Genomic DNA, 25,269 nt, shown 5'->3' with positions numbered 1-25,269 from the left:
TTTAAATACGGTACAACTCGTATAATGGCCCTTGTGGAGTTTCAACTCATTCGGACTTTGTTTTCCCATGCTATGGCCGCTGTGGCCCTAAATCAGTAAATCAGTAAACCAGCAGGTCAGTAAATTAGACCGACCCTGTTTAAATGCACATTCAAACAGAAAGCGGGCCGACCATGCGGTCTCTGTAAAATATTACAACCAGACCGCTGCCCGCCGCGTTCCGTGTACCAGTCCACCACAGCAGCCCGCTCACTGTTTCCGCACCAGTATTCCTTATAGATTTAGATATAAGCCACCTATGGGTTATTTTAAATTATTTTGTTAGGTGGACTGTAGCGCCCCCCCCCCCCCCCCAGAATGTTGACCCTAGTTACGCCTATTGCCTATGGACTGCGCCTATAGACGAGCCGGACGCCGGTGCCGCCACAGTGCCTAACCAGTACCCAGTGCTAAGTAGCCAGAAAACTTGTCACAAGTCGCAGCCCGCAGCCCACAGGTCGCAGCACTGCAAGTGCAACAGTCGTCGCCGCAGCAGCGTCGTTGTCGCAATCCGGCAACTCGTAAAGCTGCAAACCGTTCCGACCGGCGACCGCCGACCAGTGACCACCATGTCCGCCGTTCGATTTCTCGTAATCCGTATTCCCGTGTCTCATATTGTCAAATAGTCAATAGTCAATACTTAAAAGTCATACTCTTATAGTCTCGGCTTTCTTCAGTCTCCTCTAATGTCCTGTTAGTGTGTTGACACTTTTCGTTCAGATTTGCGACTTACTTTGTTTTTAAGCTGCTATTCATTAGCTGTAACAATAGCTCAAGCCTTTGTCACAGACAAGATGTCTGCCCCGATCAACGAGGGGGCTTCCACCTCTGCTGGTCTGTCAGAGTACGAACTCTTACGGCAAGAGAACATGAATAAACTGAAGCACGAGGTCTGTATAATATTTTTATTATTATTATTAATATTATTAATATAATATATCGTTTGTTGTGACAGTCTTAGGTCTTAACGTAGTATTTCATACCTGCAGTTTGCTAAACTATGTTACCTTCTCACGCATCGTTGGTTCACATGTTGCCCCCCTCCCCCACCCACTGTAAACTATTGTATGAATACCTAGGTATATTATATTTTTATTTTGTGAACCAGATAATTACTTATTAACATAAATATGTTTTAAGACTGGGTACAAGACTTTGTTTCTGACCGATTTTTGAAACGTTTTTGTTATCATGGTTACTTACAGTGGTGGGGTGAACTTTTTTTCCGAAGAAGCAACTACCTTAAATATGTACCTACCCACACATCAATTTTTTCACATTTTACATTTATTTTTTACACATTTTAAACTCAGGTCGTATGTGACTATGCGAGTATAAATTATAAACTAGTCTAGCTGTATAGGTCTTGGAGACTAGAGTCAATGGGATAGCCACCGCCAAATTTGCATGAGGTGGCCGTCTCATAAAATAGCTATTCATGCTACCAATGGTTGCTTATCAACAAAAGATACTTATGAATTATAGATTTTCCTTGTTGAAGAAAAATATTAAGTAGCGTGCTATGGTTTTATATCTATATTTATAGTTTTAGATTAGTTATAAGTTACCTAAAAAAAAACAACAGTTCTAGAAGTATAAAACCAAAAGCCAAAATGAAATTATGCCACAATAGCATGATAATGACATAAAATAGAAATATTATTTAATCATAATCATCGACATATAAATAATATATAACGATAAGCAATAAAGTTTAATCACTTTAATTCAACTTATATACTCTTTTTCAAATGCAAACATGTTTTTTTCTTTTAGTAGTTATTACTTATCAGTGATATGCATACTAACATAAATTAATTTGTTTCAATACTTCCATTAGACTTTCAAGGCTATAAGTTTAAATTTAAACATTAACAAAAATAGGTTATTGTTGTGCAAACTTATAAATACCCAGAACACTTAGCCAACATTGAATTTACTAGGTAATAAAATTATTCATCACTACCTACAGTGGGTTGGTTGTGAACCTTTATTTGTGGTTCTTATTGTGATAAGGTCTGCACAGGTAATAAATATTGTTAGAGGATCGGTTTCCTCCATTAATTGTTTTATTACCTACCTACATGTTAAGAATATTTTGATGGTTTCATTTAGAACTATAAGCTTTAGTTAAATATTTTGGTTCAGGTGGGCGATATATTTAGTAATGCTCTGCAAAGTTCCCAGAACATTAAAACAAATTTGCGATTCCGGAGTGGTAGAAGGGCAGCTCATATACCAGGGCTACGAGTGAAATTATTCTCTAAACTGGAAAAATCATCAAAGGCGAAAAGGGCTCAAAGAGAAGATATCCGTCGATCATCACGTTCTAAAAAGTATAAATAATAATTATATATTTATAAAAAAATATTAGTCATTAGTCAGTTAAGAAATGCAAGGCAACTTAATATATTATGTCTTCTACCTACTTAGTCATTTTTGGTATTATATCTACTTATTGATTTAATTTACTCAACAAAGTTCGTAATACAAAAAAATATATATAAGTAAAGAACTTTTGAGTATTGGTAGATAATTTTTTATTTGTGGAAAAAATTAATTTAGGTTTCCTTTTAGTTAACAATTATAATATAGTTATGTATATTGTATTTGATAATTTTTCAAATACTTACATAAGTTTTTTTTGTGTGTACAAATGGTTTAAAAAAAAATTGTTTTAATATTTTAAAAATATTTTGTATACAGGTATATTTGTTATTTTATAAGTTCTTGCCATTAACATTACATAAATGTTAGCAGTAAACTCTTATTCTATTCCTTATATTGTTTTATCCGATCAATTAACAGTCTAACACAAAGGACACAATATATATGCATTCACTTCTATCATATGTTATTTATTTTGTATGCAATTTGAATGTTATTTTTGTCATCATTCAGAAAGCAAATTTACTATGATTCTAAAGATGGAAATAAAGATGGAAAAAACAAAAAACGTCAACAGAAATTTAAACAACAGAAAAAGTGTCCTTCACTTAAATCTAAAGTAATTCAACAAACTATTCAATATAACTAATAACTATTGGTATAAAATACATTTTTAATTGTATTATGTTTGATGATCAGGTTTCAAAACGAACGTTTAGCAGAAATGTTTCTCGATTGGATGTATCTCTTGTAACAAAAGAAATGTTAGACAACATACATTATCGCTCTGTAGGAAAAAAATATAGTAGTGATAAAGGGACCACTTGCCACCAATGCAGGTAACATTTAGTGCTGAAAATGATTTTTAAACTGACTACTATATTACATATAATGTGAAGAATTTATTTAATTATTATTACCTAATTCAGTAATTATTTTTATGTTTTGTATAAACTATTAATTATATAAAACCATAAGTGTTTAAAAGGTTTCATATCAAAATTAAGTATAGCAGTGAAATATGTATGAGCATGATGTTATGTTGATTAAATTATACCAAGAACAAGTGGGAAAAACATTTATGTTTTTCTTAATATATTGTAATTATTCTTGCCGTAAAAAACTACAAGAATTTTGTTTTGATTTTCTATGGTTTATTATTAGGAAAAATTAATTTCTATTTGTTTGATAGATATTTTTTATTTTTTCAAATTTTCTTAAGTAATTTATAAGTTTATGTTTAATTTTTATAAATGACAAATTTGTTATGATAGCAATTAAAAATATAACATTAATATTTAACAGGATCTCAACATCAATACCTCCATGTCTACTAAAAATACTCTACCAGTTTCCTGCAAAAATGTAACTTAGTTAAATACTAAATAAAAATTATGATTTTAAAATTAAAAAAATTGATTCTTTAAAAGTTTAAAATAAGATATTTTGGTTTTATTAAAAAATGTATATGATAACATTAATTAATAATAATAATAACATTAGTGCATAGTTTTTATTTTGAGTTGAGGTAAATAAATCAAAAAATACTAAAAACAATGTACTTTGGTTCCCAAAAATATGATTCAAAATTATTAATTAAAAAAAAAATGTTTATGTGGTTAAACACAATTAGTCACATTTTAGACCTCTGTCTAAACTGAATTATATTACTTACCAGTATGATTTGGTTAAATGTAGTTTGATTAGTGATGATTACTCAAAATTAAAATAATTTTTTCAGGCAGAAAACTTTGGACCAAAAATCATACTGTCGGCACGAGAGTTGTAAAGGTATGAGAGGTATGTTCTGTGGTTTTTGTTTGGTTAGACGATATGGTGAAGATGTAGCTCAAGCTTTATTAAATCCGGTAATTTATATTTATTAATATATTTTTAAGGCAAACAATTATTTATTTATTTTTACATAATATACAAAGGTATGGGCTTGTCCACCATGTCGCGGTCAATGTAACTGCAGCATTTGTAGGCGTTATCAAGGCAAAATTCCAACTGGACAATTGGCACAAGTAGCTAAAGCTAAAGGATATAAGTCTGTTTGCGATCTGTTAAGGACAATAGAAGGAGACCCATGTGAACCGCAAAATCATAATCCCATAGAGAACCCCATTGAACTTCAAAACAGTAATGTAGTTGGTTTTACCGGTACCCAGTTAAAGAATGATGTGGCTGTACTTGATGAACACAAGTCTGAAAACAAGGTCAAGAATTTAAAATCAATTAAAAAGGATGAAGAACAATGTAACTCTAAAAATTATATAGAAGAGCATAGAGAAACGTCAGAAATGATTATTGATAAACTCTATGAGAAAATAATGGTGTCTACATATAATTAAAAGAAGATAATTAAAAAAAATTAAACATAAGCAGCAAATAATCATATAACTTACTAATACTATAACTAATAGTATTAAGTACTATATTTTATAAGTAAATAATAATTTTTTTTTTCAACTTAAACCTTGGTTTATTTTTTTACCATGAGTAAAAGTAATTATAAAAGTAATAATTTAATTAAAAGTTATAAATTGAAGTTGAACTGTTATGAAAATTACAGTCAATACAGATTCTATATAAGTGTAAAATGATTTTTTTGGCATTACTATTTATGTGTTATTGAAAAGTGCTCATAATGAATATTATTCAATCATATAAAGATGCATGTATTTTTTTTTTTTGGCTTATTTATCTTTATATATTTTTAGTTATACAAGTAAAATATGTATTTTGGTTTTATAACTTAGTGAGGTAAGCCACAAACAGCATATTTATTTTTCAGAAATTATGTTTTTTTTTTGTTCTTATACATTTTGTTTTCTATTTTGTTTGAATTTTGACAGTTATCACTTGTAACCTATACTATTGTGAAGTTATTATATAAAGAGAAGTTATTAGTTACCGTTGTTAAGATAATTTCTGGAGCTACTGAACCGATTTCGAAAATTCTTTCATCAATAGAAAGCCACATTCTTTGTGAGTGTCATGGACTAATTTAAAAAAGGAATTGATCACCCCTGGTAGGTGCTCGCAACAGGAATTTTGAGATTCACGATAACAATTTTTGTTTGTTAATGGTTGCTATGGGTTATAGGAGTTGAGAATAATAATTATTTATTATTATTTTTTTTTAATTTGAATATTAATAGAGCGTCTCAATTGCATTTGTTTCAATCAGTCGAAGTTGTGATCAGACGAGTACATCCACTTGTGTCACACCATCGCTACTTGGTCGTTTGACCATTCTCTTAGCTACTCATGTTGGAAGCCCACGCATGATGCATTTAATTGCAAATTGCAACGGGAGCAAGACTATGATTGAGATGAGCTGGCTGAAAGAGTCGAGCAAATGTGCTGAAAAAAAGAGCCAAATCTTCCTATTTTGTTTAACATAATTATAAATCAGTAGATTCAAGTGGATCAACTATACCACTAAATGGTTATGGTGAAACTTATTTATTCAATGATGGTTGCATATTTGGTCTTGGTGGTATTAAGAGTAATTCTCAATATTTTCTAAAATCCGGTCATATTTTTTACTCAAACCATCATCAAGTAAATAAGTTTCACCATAACTATTTAGTGGTATAATTATTGGTATAGTTTTCCACTGATTTGTGATTATGTTAAACAAAAGAGGAGGATGGTGTTTGGCTCTTTTGTTCATAATTAAAACATACTGCAACAAGTAAAATTTGGTGCTTCTAACTCAGTACCTAGGACTATGAACAGCATAAGCTTCATCTAAATATTTTCTTCCTACCAACATAATATATTTTGAAAAAATAAGAAAATCAATTATTATAAAAATATTATATAGTTACAATTGTTATATAACTTCAAAAGTAGTTCTTTATAAACAGTACACTCAAAAAATTCATGGGAAACAATTGGTAACTAAAAGTTTTCCATTAAGTCTGGTAAATGTTTATTCGATTTTCTCTATCATACTTGATCCGTTTCATTAGAGATGTATACAATTAGAACATTATTTAGTTTCGGAGGAGTTCAATAACAAACACTGTGGCACAACATTTTTATATATTAGATATACATATCTACTTGATATGCTGTCGCACAATGTCCGCGATCCGATCTACTAGGGTGGCTGAATTGCACTTACTGCTGCGAGTTACATCCAAAAGGATTTGAACAATCACAATTTTTTAAGGGCAACTAAGTGCACTGCAGTGTCAGCTATTATTCAATATAATTGATATATTGTTATTAGTGTTATGAAGGGCAATGTTGAACTGTCTTATAATTAATTGGGGTCCAGATACTAACATTTTTAATCATATATTTATATAGATGCAATAAAAATTAGGGACGGTTGGTAATTGTGCCACATTTTATCTACCTGTGTTGTATGCAATATTTTTTTACATTTTATCACTCGGATGTTGAGCCACAAATCATAAATATATTTTTAAAGGGTGCCCGGAGATTGGTCCACCAATTTATAACACAAAAGAATCCTAGTTGCAGCACTGGAAATATTACGGTACATATAAATAATTTTAACAATATTAAAAATCAATAATTTATTTCCTCGGACATAATTACTACCATTGTACTTATTAAAAAAAGACTTATTTTACTCGTATATTACGGCACTACAGACAATACTAATCAAGGATCGTATAGTTTGCAACCAACTGATATGATGTTATTCAATGTTTTATATTCTTTGTAAATTACGCAATTGGCTATTTTTATCCATTTCATAGGACTACAACCAAGAATCAATGTCAAACCCCCTAATAACTATATTCAATTTAATATTGGATTCATTTATTTCATTTTAATAAGGCACATGATCTCTTCAATTAAGTTTCATTTGCCCTGCAGTGGTATAGCAACTTTAATAATGATATGTATATTATTTTATTAAAATATAGTGGCTCAATTACCGGATCAAAAAAAAACTTGTTTAAAATAGTTGCCCTATCACTAAATTTATTTGTTATAAATGTAAAATTTTAGTTGCCCAATTACCTGGCACCCAAAATGAGTATAGGATTAGATTTATTAACTATGTTATTCAAAGCTTTGAATCAGCGGTTCTTAACCTTTTGTAGATCGCTGACCCCCTACCAAATTTTTTTTCAAATACCTTTTTTTTTTACAAAACATCTCATGTTATAACCAAAATTATAATCATTATTTTATATAACAAATTACATAAGTAGACATAACAAAACATACGCATTTATAATTATTTTATTACATATAATTTTTTGTAAAAATGTAATATGTATACAACTATAGTTGACTACGATCGATCAGCTGCACTTAGTGGCAGTAAATATAAGATTTCCGAGACTACAGTGCTGTACGCATTTACATTTCGTATGGACAAGAAAAACTGATTTTACTTAATAAATATTAATAATACAAATGTTTGGTGTAGAATCTACATATTATATATATGAAAAAAAAAATAAATAATCCAACAATATTGTAATAATGCATTCATGTCACTTATTGACGTATGTTATGTGTTAAGGCTACCGCGGACCCCCAGGGGGCCGAGGACCACAGGTTAAGAACCGCTGCTTTAAATGATATTTAAGAGGACGCCACACCCGCATGTGTTGTCTCCGTTTTACAAACGCGTAACATACCAACTTTACGCTCAGAAATTCAAGTTTTATGCTGTTGGCTTAAAAATCAGAGTGAATCGACCTATTAAGAAACTTGATCGTAAAAACATTATCTGTGTTTTGTTGGAAGTATTTTTATGGTAATTCAGTTTTTAATTGAGTTATGAACATTTTCAATTTACATTTATTATACATGCTATAACTCACTTAAAAGCTGAATTATCGTAAAAATACTTCCAACAAAACACAGATAATGTTCTCACAATCAAGTTTCATAGTAGGTCGATTCACTCGGATTTTTAAGCTAACGGCATTAAACTTGAATTTCTGAGCGTAAATTTGGTATGTTACGCGTTTGTAAGACGGAGACAACACATGCGGGTGTAACGTCCTCTTAAATTTAAACTAAACATCTGAACAATGGCTCTTACATGGTTGAACTACAAAAATACATTTTATATATATACCTTAATAATATCAAATGTAATAAACATTATACTTTTTATTTTGTATACCTATTTCAGTATTATTATATATTTTTTTATGTACAGTTGTATAATTTATCCAGGCATGTAGTTGTACTATTGTTTAAGGTCTTAAACAAATTATTAAAAGTATCATCGTTACCTAGACATTTAAAAAACTTATATAAGACTATAGATATTGAGTGGAGTATTGAGTAAACATAATTATTAGAATCAGAAACAGCAGTTTTTGAAAAAAAACTCCGTCACGAGATTCTTTAAAATGTTTGTCAGTTATTCTGTATTTGAGGAAAAAATTAGGTATGGCTTCACAATTTGCATGCTGCATTTATGGAAAATGGGTTTATATATTTTTATATAATCATCAAAAATATTTTCAATATTTGGTGTACAAATTAACTTATAAGATTTAGATATCTACTTACCTATTTCAATTGTTTTAAATAAATATAAACCATTTAGTATATCACAATAAAAGATTCAGGATTGGTTTTTAATGTTTTAAAACAAGATAATATGGGCAATTTTAAATACCTACATATTTATTTTTAAAAAAATAACAATTTAACAATTCAAATAATATGTATTAGCTTATATTAAAATACACCAAAATATTTGCTTTGGCTTTTATTTTAAATATCTACTAGGTATTTGTAATAATCTATCCTTGTAAGTACCTAGTTGGTTAATGATAATATATTTATATCATATTAGATTCCAATTAAATTACATAGCTTATCTCTAAATAATAATATTCACAAGATAAATTAATTTTAAATTAGAAATTGCTATTAACTATTATACTCAACAAATCAATGTGTACAACTCTTCTGTACATATTGCCCGATACAAATAATTACATATTTATTTATTTATTTATTTATTTAAATATACGGGCAAATAGTCTTAAGGATTACATTGTTAATGACTTAATATTATACAATGTTTACTTTTAAATGTAATTCCGTTACAATTGTGTTAAATTTATTTAAATATAATTAAATTACTGCAAAAGTAATTTTGTTACAGTAATTTGTAATTTGTGTTACTACCCAACACTTTAGACAGGAATGGGGAGGTGTATGGTGATACACAAATATTTTACACTGGCGAAGCGCGATAATTCATCTAAAAAATAATATAATATAATATTATACTATATTATATATTATTCTAATGCAATAAAAACTATAGCTTATAAATAGGTACTTACAAATAGTTCTAAAACACTTGAATTATAATATCCATAGAACATGTACAAATACAACCCATTGATGGTGTCACATTTTAGAAAATATTTGAGTTTTAAACTTCGATCAGTTCAATCGCTTATAAAAAAATGTTGTGACAATATTTTAGATTCTTAACGCTCCAATGAATCGATTGATATATTTTATGTTTTTGTGGGTCTACAGTCTGTACATAATAATATGTTTATATTATCATTTTCTATATACCATTTAATTTTCAAAATATTTTGATTCTTGACCTATTTATAGGTCCCTTTATTTCTTTATTAAAGATAAGTTTTTAATTTTTTTTAACAATAATTTATATAGTCAATTAATATAATATTTTCGCTTGGTCAAAAATAATCAAAATTGAATGCAATATTACTCTTAATTTTGTCTCCATTAAAAAAAAAAGTTATTACCGGAAATCCAGAAAATTTAAATTCTTGTGCGAGCTTGAAGTTTACATTTTTACAACGTTCGATATTCACGCGTTAATTTATTGATTTCTCGTCGAATTATTTTCTTATTTAGTTGTGATTCAAAAAGGAATAACTGTTCTTGATGGTTGATATTTTAACTAAATGTTTATTATATCTTTGTCTATATTGGTACAATCATGGGCGTAGTTTGGTCTTTGTGGGGGCTATATAGGACTAGAAAATTATAAAAACATTTAAAATTATAATTTCGGATAAAATGTAAAAAATGAATGTGAACACCATGAGGGGGCTACAAAAGTTTCTGTGGGGGCTGTAGCATACTACGCAGTAATTTTGAAATATGAATATGGTAGGCATGGTTTTTTTTATAAGCAATTAAAGTTCAAATTGGTACAAAATTCATCGAAATCTCGATAATTTGCAATTTATTTTGTAGTTAAAAATGTTTAGGTATAACTAAGAATTAATAATTTAAAACAAGATTTCTTAAAAGTAGTTCATACAATAACCTAACCAGTAACCAAAATATATACGTTTTATAGGAATGTTCAGTTTATATTTAGACTAAAATTAGATATTTTAACGAAAAATAACGATTTTAGTTATTTTGTTGTAATTTAAAAAATACTAATCGTGTGAGTGCCTACTTGGATATACTTGAGACATTTATAGTAGGTACCTATATTAATTTATATTTTATGCGCACAAATACACAATAACATTTTCAAATGCAATGTTTTCGACATTTCGACAAAAATTTCAGCCAAACATGAATTTTACGCAACCCAGTTTTTGACAAATTCAATTTTCTCATTTCGTTTGGTTTTGCTTACAAAAATAATTATAAAAAATTTTAAAAAAATGACGAGTTGAATCCCGCAAATACATATTATTAGCGTTTGAAGTTAGATAAAATGTAGATGGATATTCACTCAATCGCCAACAACATATAGACTATTTATTTTATACCACGGTGTCACGGTCCACGAACTTATGTCCTATTCACATAATATACTTGACAGTGATATGGTAAGTTGGTAGGTATTGATTATTGAATAAATAGTGAATATACTTATATACAGATATACTACCTACTTACAATTTTTTTTTTATACCTTATCCCCTTCACGGGGATTACCCGTGTATCCAATAAGTTTTTAAAAAAAAGCTAAATAAAAACTTAATTTTCAATTTGTTGATGTACAAAACGATTTTTTTGCTTGGAAATCTATGTTTTAGGAAATTCAGACAAAAATACATTTATTTAAATCCATGCCCTAGTTATAGGTAAATAGTAATTTCTGATGATGTATTGATGCCGAGGAGGGACGATCAGCCGAACCGAAATGTAAAATCTTAAATACCTAACATAAACAGTTGTTCACATTTACGCTTTTTGATACGAAAATATAAAATATTTATAACGATTTTACTATAAATATATAACAATAACTAATCATTTTTGAGCAGCCGCAAAGTCCGCCGCTGTGATGTAGATTTAGTTGATACATAAAAAAATCCCACTATTAGATAGGTACCTACTCAAATGAGAATTGTAATAATACTTATACAGTCATACTAGTTAACTTAAAAGTGTTAAAACTATTTACATGGACATTTAAAATGTTGGAATATTTTTACTATAATTGTTGACAAATAAATTTGTGCAATGAATAATGAATACAATGATTAATCAAATGTATTATAAAGCCGAAGTTTATTCCTATTACAATTTAAAATGTATTTTAAACTATTATACGGTCACGATTCGTACATCTAGGTTTGGGAGGTAGACAGGCAGTATAGACAGTCATGTATGACATCTATTTTGGGAGATGTAAAAATCCAGAGGAAAAAAAGTTGGCTAGAATTTCTATTTTTCATTGTTTTGTTTTGAACCCACGATGTAGAGAAGATAGCTTTTAGATTCTACATGGTGTTTGAACCGCTACAGTGGCGCAGTGCGCCGTAACGTTACATTGTTTACTAAACATCGGGTACCGCCAGTACCACCACTGCCACCTCCATCGCTACAACAACTACTACGACTACAACAGTACTGCCACTACTACCACACTGGTACGACGGTCTAGGCTGCTGCTGCTGCTGCTGATTCCACGACCTACCGCCAGACCGCTACTGTCCGACACCCAATCGGCAACAACGCGTGTTCGACTAGTCAACCGTCGTCATCCCCTTTGTTAGTCCCGAAAATTACGAAATTGTTTGTGTACGCGATGTGAAGAAAATAGTGGGGATGCGCAACTTCGACCAATATACAACTATTGCAGACATACCTGTCTATTTTGTCACGGTAGTTCGTGCACGCCCCCTCTCTGCCGCACTACTCGCAGGCTGTACCACTACTTAATGTCTCCCTAGTGAGCGTCTTCGTACTTCGTTGATTTTTTTTTGTTTTTCCACAAATTTCTTTTCACGTCTGGCGTTGTCACTCGTCCTTCGGGCCGCCATCGACGACCGCAGGTGCAGAACTCTGTCACATCGCAAATCGCAGCTTCACCGTCCGAGTCACCACCGTGTACGCTTCATCGTCGTCGACTTTGTGCGTGCGACCACGTTGGTGGTGATCCACAGACAGCCAGCCGCCCGCCCAACGTCGACCAGCCATCCTGCCTGTACATCGCGCCGTGCTCCGACGATATAGTGTTGTTGTTCTACACTGTCCGCTTGATCACGATCGCCACAGTAAGTAGAATCGCGTTCGTACAACTTACGCTTAACGAGTTTACCATTATAAACGTTCATTGTAAAAATTATTAGAAACAAACATGGTTTACAAAATAAAGAAACACTCAACAATGCCCGTTCACGTAGTCGACGACCATAACGACGCATTGCGATATATCTACCGGGAAATAGGTTCGAAACACTTGCCCTTGTATGGCAATGTTCTGTTGCATTTCGATTCGCATCCTGATTTGTCCATTCCGAAAGATATGCCGGCCGATTACGTTTACGAAAAAGAACAGTTGTTTGATTCGTTGAGCATTGAGAACTGGATACTGCCAGCTGCGTATGCCGGCCATTTTGATAAAATTATCTGGGTAAAGCCTCCTTGGGCACGGCAATTCAATGAAGGTGAAATTGTGTTCAGTATTGGCAAGCACAAGACGTCTGGCGCCATACGATTGACTAATTCTAGTGATTTCTATCTGAGTGAAGGTCTTTATTGTTTGGAAAATGATCTCATTAATATAAGAACAATCAAGTTATTTGTGTTCACCATGTGTAGTTCAGTGTTTGACGATGGCGAGGAAAAATTTGAGCTATTACGAAATAAATTTATCGAGTACACTAGAGATAATCCTCATTATATCTTAGATTTTGATTGTGACTTTTTCTCCACAAACAATCCATTTCTGACCATGTACGACAAAGCAAATCTGTATACTAATCTACATAAAATTTACACCTATAACTCTCCGACTAATAAAGAGGACGTTAACAGTTTACTACAATGTTCTCGCTCTAGAGAAATATTATTGCAAGAATTAGAATCTGTGTTCATGCATCTCGATGACGGGAAGTCATTAGATGAGTATCCGACTGAAACTTTAACTGCCGTAAATACTGAAGATTTATCGTTTATTGTAAACGAGTTGTTGAAAAATTACGATACAATTGACTGGTTGATAGTACATAATGCTGGTTGCACAATTGACAACATTGAATTACCTAACCATCACACGGACATAGCTGATATCGCGAAATCTATGGATATTGTATTCAACTTTTTACCTATTATACACGAGCCAGCTGCCATTACAATTGCCTTGTCCACGGGAGATGATTACTGTCCATTGGAAAGTGCGCGCTTTATTAATGAATCATTGCTCGCAAAGCTAGAATGCTTGTATAATAAACTGAATGTTCAAAAATGTACTGAAGGTTCCTAAATTACTAAAACATAATTTAAAGTATAAGTTTATTTTATTATAATTGCTAGTAAGTTTTTTTATTCTGTATACAACATAATATTTTTCTACAACTAGTATTATCTTAAATTTAAAGTTTCTTTGCGAGTCTTGAGTTTTAAGTACATTATCATTAGTTTATACATTTTATTATTTTTATTTTTAGTACCTAAATTAGTATGTCTAAACTTTAAATGTTAACAAAATAATATTTAGTATTTAAGTATTATAATATTATATTATATAAACATTTAATTTAATGAGAAATTCTCACTAAATATTGCTATCAATTATTTTAATAATATTATGTCGTATGTCTATTTTAAATATTTAATGTATCAGCCAAAAATAATAATCATTCTCTTACTAATGATAGCACTGCTTGGTTCTCAAAATGTTTTAGATAAATCATTTTAAGTAGGTATATGAAAACAATTTTTGCATGTCTATCAATTGACAATTTATAAAATAGAAAAACCAATCTAATTAAATCCAGGCTATAATTTATTAAACAGATAAAAATGTGTAGCTAAAATTTGACTTCATTAATTGTAGGATGTCTATTTTTAAAACAAATTAAATATTAACCATTTTACCGAAGGCTGTAAATTATATTATTTTATTTTTTTACTAATTTATTTTCAAATATTATATAGTTGGGGTTAATTTGTTAGTCATTAGTATCGATGATTCAAATTGTTGATTGAAAGTATATTATTTAAGTTATTGTTAAACCATACATCACGTATTCACTGTTTAGTTTAATTTTCATCTAACAGTGATTGTTTGATTAAATACCTCTGTAAAATTGTGATGAATAATAGATATTTTTCTATGTTAAATTCTAGGCGAAGTATGTATTAAATTCATATGAATCAAATTAAAGTTTTTGGCTCAGAATTAAATTGTATGTTTATAGATTACCTACTATACAATATTCGTTTTTACAAATATATTTTTTTATGTGTGCACTTAAATGTTAAGTTATTATTACTTTATTACTCAAAAACAATCAGGAACTCTTCAAAATATATTTTTATTTTTTTCGTTTAAATTAAATATGTGAAAAAATATTATCGTAGAATTTAATGAATTTGTATTTTAACTCAAATTAATAATATTGTAGGATACCATTACAAGTATTTTTAAGATCTTGATCTTGATAATTTATTCATGTTTTTATTTTTAAAACATAAATTATAGTATAGTGTAACATTTGTGTCAGATTTACTGTTTTTGATCTAAGAAATATTTAAATGTTGTAAATCTATAAATTCAATTTTATTCTATTAATACAATATTTTTTTTATAAATTTAAATATATGTGATTTTACAAACAAACTATTGTGTATTGAGTTTTAAATTATAATATTATACAGCGATATAAAATTATTATAATTATCATATTATACAAGGTATTATATTATTTATCAGATATATTGCTTAATTGATTTACACAATAGGCATGCATAATTGGTATAAATATTGTTCTTATTTTTTTTGAAAAATGCAAAATTATTATAAATTTAGGTATAAACTGATAAACAGTAAAATATTTCCAGTTTTTAATTTATATTACTCATATTAAGTTTTTATAAGTATTATGAACTAAACAACTTAAATAATTCCTCTTATTGATTCTTAAACATTGATGTCTTTAATTATTGGATGTTGTAGCGGTGTTCATTATTTATTCAAAAATCATGACAGTTGATACACATTTACATGGGTAAACATTAATATTGGTATATTTTATGATAGGTACTTAAATACTATTATGTAACAACAATCAGCCATTTTTTTTATAACAATTAATAATTCATTACTTGTCTTTTAAAAATTTAGATAAAATAATAAGTTACTAATATTCTATTTTAATATTATACAATTTATTACAACTCCAATGATCAGTCTATCTATAAATTATTAAAATATTAACAAAAGTTTAATACTATTTTACTTTTCAGATCCTTTGAATCATTATAGATGGACGATTACTCTGCTATGCGAAGGCATTTGCCATTTGCAGACTATGATGAAGACGACAACTACATGGGAGAAGAAGACAACAATGAAGAAGAGAGTTCTGAAATTTTAAAATTAAGAGCTGAAAAGGAGGCTGCCTTAAGTCGTTTCTCTCCTGAAGTTAGGAAATCAGTAGATTCATTACTTGATGAGCTGCTGTGTAAAACTATATTTAATGTTCATAAAGAATTAAAATTAGGAATTCTTGATCCAAGTCGGTATGATTCTAATTACGAAAGACGCGTTAACTCTCCAACCTTAGTACATATTGCTGAAAATTTGAATATCACTAAACCAACTCAGGAAGTTGATTGTCCGAAATGTTTTGTACCAGTGAAGTGTCTTTTATTATCTAAACATTTAGCATTATGTATGAATCCACACCAAAGCACTTATTCTTATAGTAGTAGAAATAGTTCTCGAATAGCTCGACAGCGTATACAAGAAGGTTTTAAGACCGCTTATGACGAATCTAAAAATGATAGTGAAGATGAACGAGTTAAACCAAAAAGACGTAACAACAAAGGAAAAAAGTCCACAAACAAAAGCTCAAGGTAAAATTACCCAAAATAGTTATTTCTTTATTATACTTTTTAGAATTGTAATAATTTAATTTAATCAATTTACAAATAAAAAAACTCGTTTTAATCTAACACATTAACTGAACTGTTTGTATTCATATATTAATTTCAATTATCATATATTTTAGTTACCTAACTAAAATATTGTACAATGTACATTTCTTTTTATGTCAAACAACCTTGCTATTATTATAATTGTTTTAATTGAATATTTTCTTTCATAATTCCTACTTTGCTTCTTTATGCATATTATATATTTTAAATTGCTTAAATTACTATAAACCAACCTTTTTGTTATGGTGTCCCACAAATTTAATTTTTTTAAATACTTAAGCCTGTTAAATACAAATATTATATTCATATTTAAATTATTTTTTTATTTGCCTATTGTTATTAATTTATGACAGCAAGCCATAAATAATTTTTTGCGAATCTATTTTGTTCATGACCCATAGGTTGAGTTTCACTGCTTTAAATGCTAATTGCTATTAAACTAACTATTCATCAGCTTACCAATATTTCAAAAGAAATCTAGTCTAGAATATGAAATATTATGTTAAATGAACCCCATTCAAATATAATTTAAGGTCCACAATACCACTGTAAAATTTAAATCACTATGATTTATCAATAATCCATGTTAGGTATACCAAAATTGAAAAGTTTCTTGTTATGTACTTATTATAATTTACAGGAGAGGTAACTAAGAGACTAATCATTTTATTTATTATTTTTTTTTTAAAGTAATGACTAGTTGAAATAAATTAATTTAAATTAGTCTAAGTTAATAATGTACCTACACTGTACATATCTACTTACTATGCTTGAAATGTACCTCCCATATTAAATAATGCAGTATTGCAATGCGCTTATATTTTGAGCATCATGAAAATCTCAAGGTTTTGTAACCATTTCTATTACAGTAATGTTAATATTTATATAAAAAAAACTCGAAATAATAATAATAATATTAATCTACCTTTAGTATAGGCCTATACTCGTTCATTTAATGTACCTATGTTTGACTTTAATTCGTTCCGACTTTTTAAAAGTAAAAACGTGCATGTCTTGTTCATTAAGCCAATTTCAACATTATAATGCATGTATAAAAGGACTATTGGTCAAAAAGTCCAAGCACATTTTTATCGTCAGACAAAAAGTCAGAAAATAAAAAAATATTCTATTAAATTTTCATTTTTAAGTATTTTAATAATCAATAGTATAATATATTAGGTGTACATATAATTAATATTCATTTAAAAAATGTAATTAATTTTCTTATACAATATTAATATATTATATTTGATTACTATTCCTTGTACTTCTTATTCAAAATAATGATAAATATAAAGGTAAGTTCAAAAATATAAACCTTTTGGACTTAACATTATATACAAATTTTAAATATACATTTTTTAAATCAGGTCATAAACAATGAAAACGTAACTTATTTTAAATGACTATTATTCTTATTTTAGAGTGATTGACTTTTTTTAAAAAATTATTTATAACATTTGTTAAAGCCTAAAGGTTTATAATTGTTTGTGTATATTTTTGAACTTACTTTTATATTGATTGTTATTTTAAATTTTCATACGGAACAATAATATTTGTAAACTGTACGTAAATATAAGGAATAGTAATCAAATATAATATAATACTAATAGGTATATTGTATAAGAAAATGATTTATATTATTTAAATGAATATTAACTATATATATTATATATGCTATTATATGTAATGCTTATAATATATTATATAATTGTTAGTAAAAATGTAATAGAATATTTAGTATTTTTGAACTTTTTGTCAGACAATAAAAAAATGAGTGGACTTTTCGCCCTACTTTTTACAAAACTAACTTTTCGCCCGGGATCTGTATAAAATTATACTTGTGTCGCGTCGTTGTGTTAGGTGAGATGGGTTATCTTCAAACAAAAGATTTTAATTATACATTAAATTTAAAAAAATAGGTAGGTTAAGTTATTATTTTTATAACTGTATACAGTATCCCTGTATATTATTAATGAATAATGATTTGAATTTTGTGTATACTGAATAAAGAAATGAATGACTATAACTTTATTTTTATTAATAAAAATAAACATGTATTGCATTTAAAATAAAATAAAATAAATGCTTAAACTTTTTCTTCACTGCATTAAATATAAAATTAAACAAAACTAATACTTGGGAAAAAATATTAAGACAATACAATAGGTAATAATAATAATATACATACCTAATATTATATTAGGTAGAACTGTAGAAGGTACCTATAAATGCTTATTTTTATGTCAGTAAATAACCACAATTAATGAGTAGATAATACAATTAATGTAATACAGTTGTTGTATTATGTTTACTTTCTAGAATAGTACAATTTAACAAAATTATTTATTGGAATATTAAAAATTAAATAGGTAGGTATTTACTGTTTATGACTAATATAGGTAGGTACACAAAAAAATCATCTTAATTGTAAAAAACTTTAATTACGATTTCCCATCACGATTAATCGCACACATCATTTGTATAAAATTCGTGAGAATTGTATAGTATATACATTTATATTTTATATCACAGCCGAATTATAGCCGTGACTTTTACCAGGAAATCCGTGTGCGACATCCTATGCGGGGAACCCGTGATTAGGAACGGCTGTATTAAGTTAGGAAGTTAAAATCTGGAATTTAGATGATAATTATGAATCATTAAAATAATATATAGTATGATAGTAAGATTATTAAATAGGTAGTAAAATATAGGTCATAGATCATAGATGTTATAGGTACACAATTTGTGTTAAGAGACATTTTGTTGTCTTCGTATTTCAAGTGCGTAACATAGCAAATTGTACGCTCAGTATATTAAGTTTAGCTCCGTTAGTTTAAAAATTAGAGTAGATTGATCTATTATAAGATTATTATCTAAGAACTCTCATCGGCTTTTTATTATATTTTTATTTTAAAGCGAGTTATGAATATTTTAAAATTGTAAATTGTTTGTACATCTTAAAATACGCATAACTCACTTTAAAATTAAAATATAATAAAAAGCTTATGAGATACCCCAGATAACAATCTTACCTATACATTTTATAAGAGGTAAATTCTTTTTAGTTTTCAAACTATAACGGAGCTAAATGTGATCTTCTGAGTGTACAATTTGGTATGTTACGCATTTGTAAGACAGAGATAACAAATGTCTGTGTAGCTTCATCTTAGTATAGGTTGTGCGAATATCGTACACACTCTTAGTTTGTAGGTTGTTCGAAGTATATTTAAATATTGTCATACAGATGAATTAGATAGGTACCTACCTATAATTTAAAAATAATAGCTGGTTAACAAATAGGTAACAAATGGATACGTTTGGCCATTGGGTAATAGTTTTCAACCGATATAATATGTCTATTGACTATCAAAGTAGCATAATATAGCGATCATAATATGTATATTGTATATTATAATATTATGTACCGATAATATAATATAATATAATACCTATATATAATATGCATTTCAATATTGATTAGGTATACCTAATTTAACTATTTATACAATAATATCCTGTTATATAATATGTATATTGTATATTGTTTTAACAATTATAATAATTAGGCAATCATTTTAAGTTAATTATTATGTTGTTGAACGGTACGGGTACCTACTATCTCCTTATAGTTTTTGATCATCACGCCTACGGTTTTCACTCAATCATAGACGATCGACTTATTAATTTCTTTGTATATTATGTGCATAGATAATAATATCGTTTAATCTCAAAAGACTTATTATATGGGCAATATAGGTTATGCAAATCTTGACGTTGCCTTCCAATTTGCGTGCCTATAAAACGCACACGGTATCCTAGTAGGTACCCTACATATTATTCAATTGGGTTTGGGTATAAATTGTGAATTTGTAACTTTTGAAGTCGCTGGAAATTGTGCGAAAAATCTGCAATTACATATTATACATATACACAATATTACACATACACATATTATGATTTATATTCCATACATAGGTACCTAACGGCTAACTGGCTAACTATATAATATTATCGGTGGTCAAAAATGTTCAAACGACTAGGTATATTATTATAAATCACTATTTCACTATGAATTATTTTTAATACAAGTAACATACATTTTATTATGGATGTATGATATTGTACCTCCGATTTATAACATTATATATACAATATCATAATCCGATAACCGTAATGTATTAAACTCAAGAATTTCGTATGATATAATAATAAATTATACTACAATATCAATAAGATCCAACAATAAAACGTCTGTGTTAGATATTCAGATCTGGTGGTTGTGGTCGACGGCAACGGGCGCTTCGACGGGTTGATCAATTATTTTGACTTTCTGATATTTCTCTGCGAACAATATCGTAAGACACGAGTTTAGTGCTTGGCATGCTAATTACATAATATATTTTTATTATTTTATATGCTTCTGCAGGCGTACGTGAAACCTGTATTACACATGAATTAGTTGATTTAAAGCATGCATGGCTTACGCATAGGTGATAGGTACCTCGTACCTATTAAATACTTTTAGTTGTAGGTAGTTAGGTAATTAAATTTACAAAGGTATGCTACTGCCATACTGGTACTAAGCGAACAATTTAAAACCAACATTTAGGTATCTACATTGAATACTTCGTAGCTTAAAAATGTTATTTTTAAGTCGTTCAACTCCTTTACCGTTTGTTTATAATATAATGCTGTTGAATAGTAAACACTAAATATATACACTTGAATTATTTATGAATGTTTAAAATAGCTATTTTTTATTTTATTTGAAATTCTAATGTAGAATATTTTTTCGGAAAATAATGTTAATGTTGAATTAATACCGGCTACTGATATTATATCGTATAACTTTGGATAATAAATAACATAAAATCAACTATTTTAATATAGATATAGACACATAGCTATCTATATAAAAGTGACTAACTATATTATTATAGGTTCTATTGCAATTTTTACTAATATCAAATACGTTAGCAATTTGGAAAATCAAAAATTGTGCATCACTCATTTTTATTTATTATCATACCATAAAGTGGTATAAATCAGTTATTATCTATGCCCTAAAGTGAAGAGTAAACAATACAACTTGGGTGGAGGGGTCCAGTTATTTATGAATATTTTTTACTAATTAGTTATTAGTACTATATATCGGAAGTCTAAGTAAATTTAATTATATATTTATACTTGGAAACATAATTTTTGTGTTAACAATTAAATTATTAAATACTAATTCTCTTTCTTTTGTATTCAATCCTGAGATTCATTTGTTGCAATTTTTCACTTCCTTTTAATTGTATAATTACTACAAGGTGTAAAGAAAATTAATAATTACACTTAAACCAGACGTTCCACATCCCACACTTAGTTTTTCCTGCACGCTACTCATGTTTATTACGAATTAGTTATGTATAGGTACCAAATACCAGTGTACCACTGTCCACTATTGTGAATAAAATTAGAAGTTTTCAAAATACCAATCATTTATATCAAATTAATGACGCAGTAAAAAATTACCTACATATAATAAGGTTTTAAATTAATAATTTACTACTTCTATGAGAGAGGTGTGTGGGTGTGTCAACGATTACGGCGTACATTGATGTAGTTTTCGTGATTTGGGAATTCGGGATAACAATAAATAAAATTAATAGCGTATAAAAATAATAATAATTTACACAAAATATAAAATAAAATTACATCCATGACAAAGATCAATAAATAAAAACACCAATTAATTTTCCGAGCTCCACCGTGTGGTCTTTGGGGCCTTTCGGGAACCTCTGTTTAAAACAAATCAAGTATATTATACAAATTGTATATATCTACTACAAAACATTAAATAGCAAAAAAATTCGAATTTACGCTAGTTAATATATGAGTAAATATATTACAAAGATAGGTTTGTAAAATTATGTGTGCATTCAAACAGTAATAATTTATAAAGTAAGCTTGAAAAAGATGAGTGAAAAAATTCTAAAAAGTGAGGGCAAATTTGGTAGAATCAGCATTGTATAATATAAAATTTAGTACTATATAACCTATACCTACTAATAAAATATCTAAATTTTTTTATAGAGATAATTCACGTTCAAAAGACTCGACTTACTAGCCATCTTGAGCATTATCACACCCCACCATATGCTCCATCCCCAACCGACTAAACAAAAAAGCACCGTGAACAGCTGAGCAGCGGCCACGACGAAGTTCACGCAGAACGCGCCTACCCTGGACTGGAACGTGTCGTTGACCGTGAATCTTGGCTTTCCGACGCACAGGCACAGCATCCCGCTGGAGAACGTGCCTATCAACCACATAAATAACACAGATAATATTTAAAATTATAATTTTTTTCTATACTCAATATTCATCAAGTTCATAATATTTCGCGTAGTAATAAAAAGTAAATATATGTTAGAAATTTAGAAATTTTTTGTAGTTAGTTGTGGGATTGTAATTAATTATTAACTGAAAATTAATATGTAATGTTTTTTTTTTATTTAATTTTTAAAAATTTTTTTTTTAAGTTTACTTTATACCTACTCAATGGATAATAATAAATAATAATTATTTTATATAAGTATAAAACCAATTGTTGACCAGTACCTAAAACAAAAAAGATGTTTCAGAAATTGGATGAAATTATTTGGTACTTTTTAGCTATTTGCCTATTTGTATTTTCTATAGAATTTTTTAATGTTTGAAAAACATGCTATTAAAAGTAAGGAGATTCAATGACTGTAATTTTGTATCATTCAAAATATATTTGATTAATCGTAACCTACATGTGTAAAATAATGTATAAGTAGTTTATTTTATATTCTTTATATAACAGTGTGCTGTGTGACCTTGCGGGTATGCAATTTTAATTTTAATTCGTTTATTGTAATACATCCTACATTTTATTATTTGATCGACAAAAATGAATAATATGCATAATTGTACATTGCATATTTGAATCAAATTGTTTTCTTCAACTTGATTCTTGATATTATGTGTAAAATAATTTACATAGGTAGTTCATAAATTAGTTTACGCTAGTCTTAAGTCCATTCTAATACAATAATTATAATACCGACTTATAAACGTAAAAGTAATATAATTAGAGAACACCTATGTTATTTAGTTTAATCAACAAAAATGTATGATATAACCTTTTAAACTTTAAAAATTTAAAATTTAATGTAACTACATATTATATTTCAATTTGGTTTTTTTGCTATACTTTTTTCGGTATGTTCTTAATAAAAAAAACAAAAAAAACTATAAATTTAAATTGTTATATACATTTGTACCTACTGCATGTGGTATTACTGTTGTAGTACGTACCTAATACTTACTTTTTATTTTTGTGGGCATTCAAACACAACTAGGGGCGTATTTTTAAAAATATTAGGACGGGGCACAAATTAAAATTAAATAGGTATGTTTAGTCATTATCACTGTTTATAAATTTAACAATATGGGCACATGTTTCTCAGTCTTTTATAATAAGATAATACATATCCATATTTATTTTATAAAATTATATAAATATTAATAAACATAAAAATTATTTTTCTTACACTGCATAATATGCTTGACAATATTATTATAATAGACAATAGCTGAATAAGTCTTCTATGCGTATTAGTTATTACATAGTAGATATTAGTTATTTGAATACCTACGTATTAACTATTTCTCCAGTTTTTATTTCTATTTCTGGATGTGTATTTATTGAGCAGTGATAATCCATTTAATCGATTATCTCTCACGGTTAGGTTAAAATAGGCCTTAAATAGGTTTAATTCCGTTTTTTTTAGATCCTGAGCTAAACGATGAATGTTTTGATTTGACAAATTACAATGATGTGCGCAAGTAAAAATGCTTCGATTTTAAACTTTGAGGGTGATTTCTGATAGCTGATTGAATATTTGGATCTAGTTAGTACTTTGTAGGGGGAGGGTCAAAAGTAAAAATGTCCTAATACTTTTTAAAATACCAGGGAAATAAAATAAAAATTAAGAAAATACTGGAATTTCTACGCATAACTAGACAATATCAAAAAACAAAAGACTGCCATTATATACCTTCTTACAATTTCCTCAAAAAGTTTATACTAGAATTTTCAATGAATAGTATAATTTTCAGAATGTTTAAACTATTTTTGAACTTTTTGTAGATATTTGACATTTGACATTTTCTATTTTTTTTTCAAAATTAAAAATAATTTAGTAAACAGTTCATCTAAGTGTTTCGTTTACCATTAAAAAATTATCAGGAATACATTTATGTCATAGTTGAAAATACAAGTTGGAATTTTGACAAAATTCATCAAAATCAAGAAAAAATTTAAATTATCTTTTAGTTAATAATTCACACATTTTTTAATGTTCATTCCTTAGGTTATAGGTATTTAATAAATGCACATATAGACTAAATAACTATCGTATTTAGTATTTTAGTGAAATACAAATG

General features: G+C 28.2%; 4 protein-coding genes across 4 annotated transcripts; 3 read left to right on the top strand and 1 right to left on the bottom strand.

Annotated features, from left to right (window-relative positions):
* The first annotated feature begins 551 nt into the window (after positions 1-551).
* On the top strand, positions 552-5,299 carry LOC132935300 (uncharacterized). The gene is made up of 6 exons (XM_061001794.1): positions 552-929; positions 2,188-2,375; positions 2,941-3,046; positions 3,127-3,266; positions 4,169-4,295; positions 4,365-5,299. Exons 1-6 carry the CDS (start codon positions 834-836, stop codon positions 4,779-4,781), a joined length of 1,074 nt encoding a protein of 357 aa, XP_060857777.1. The 5' UTR covers positions 552-833; the 3' UTR covers positions 4,782-5,299.
* Positions 5,300-12,327: 7,028 nt separating this feature from the next.
* On the top strand, positions 12,328-24,013 carry LOC132933918 (uncharacterized). The gene is made up of 3 exons (XM_061000192.1): positions 12,328-12,914; positions 16,111-16,722; positions 22,888-24,013. The coding sequence occupies exons 2-3, from the start codon at positions 16,130-16,132 to the stop codon at positions 22,919-22,921; spliced, it is 627 nt and encodes a 208-aa protein (XP_060856175.1). The 5' UTR covers positions 12,328-12,914; positions 16,111-16,129; the 3' UTR covers positions 22,922-24,013.
* Positions 12,908-14,265, top strand: LOC132933917 (UPF0489 protein C5orf22 homolog). Its single transcript, XM_061000191.1, has one exon. It carries the CDS (start codon positions 12,998-13,000, stop codon positions 14,123-14,125), a length of 1,128 nt encoding a protein of 375 aa, XP_060856174.1. The 5' UTR covers positions 12,908-12,997; the 3' UTR covers positions 14,126-14,265.
* Positions 20,205-23,126, bottom strand: LOC132933919 (protein stum). The gene is made up of 2 exons (XM_061000193.1): positions 22,919-23,126; positions 20,205-21,150 (listed from the first exon to the last, which is right to left on the bottom strand). The coding sequence occupies exons 1-2, from the start codon at positions 23,124-23,126 to the stop codon at positions 21,074-21,076; spliced, it is 285 nt and encodes a 94-aa protein (XP_060856176.1). The 3' UTR covers positions 20,205-21,073.
* Positions 24,014-25,269: the final 1,256 nt, after the last annotated feature.

The sequence above is a fragment of the Metopolophium dirhodum genome, chromosome 1, assembly GCF_019925205.1.
Source record: "Metopolophium dirhodum isolate CAU chromosome 1, ASM1992520v1, whole genome shotgun sequence".
Classification (NCBI taxonomy): Eukaryota; Metazoa; Arthropoda; class Insecta; order Hemiptera; family Aphididae; genus Metopolophium; species Metopolophium dirhodum.
Note: the sequence above shows the minus strand (reverse complement) of the source record. Positions and strands in the feature narration are given on the sequence as shown.

Excerpts from the sequence above, each read along its gene's own strand:
- LOC132935300 (XM_061001794.1), top strand. The coding sequence starts at position 834 with ATGTCTGCCCCGATCAACGAGGGGGCTTCCACCTCTGCTGGTCTGTCA. Across the intron at positions 3,047-3,126 it reads GTCCTTCACTTAAATCTAAA|GTTTCAAAACGAACGTTTAG; the intron begins GTAATTCAACAA and ends TTTGATGATCAG. Across the intron at positions 3,267-4,168 it reads ACCACTTGCCACCAATGCAG|GCAGAAAACTTTGGACCAAA; the intron begins GTAACATTTAGT and ends TAATTTTTTCAG.
- LOC132933917 (XM_061000191.1), top strand. The coding sequence starts at position 12,998 with ATGGTTTACAAAATAAAGAAACACTCAACAATGCCCGTTCACGTAGTC.
- LOC132933918 (XM_061000192.1), top strand. The coding sequence starts at position 16,130 with ATGGACGATTACTCTGCTATGCGAAGGCATTTGCCATTTGCAGACTAT. Across the intron at positions 16,723-22,887 it reads TCCACAAACAAAAGCTCAAG|AGATAATTCACGTTCAAAAG; the intron begins GTAAAATTACCC and ends ATTTTTTTATAG.
- LOC132933919 (XM_061000193.1), bottom strand. The coding sequence starts at position 23,126 with ATGTGGTTGATAGGCACGTTCTCCAGCGGGATGCTGTGCCTGTGCGTC. Across the intron at positions 21,151-22,918 it reads GATAATGCTCAAGATGGCTA|AGAAATATCAGAAAGTCAAA; the intron begins GTAAGTCGAGTC and ends TATTGTTCGCAG.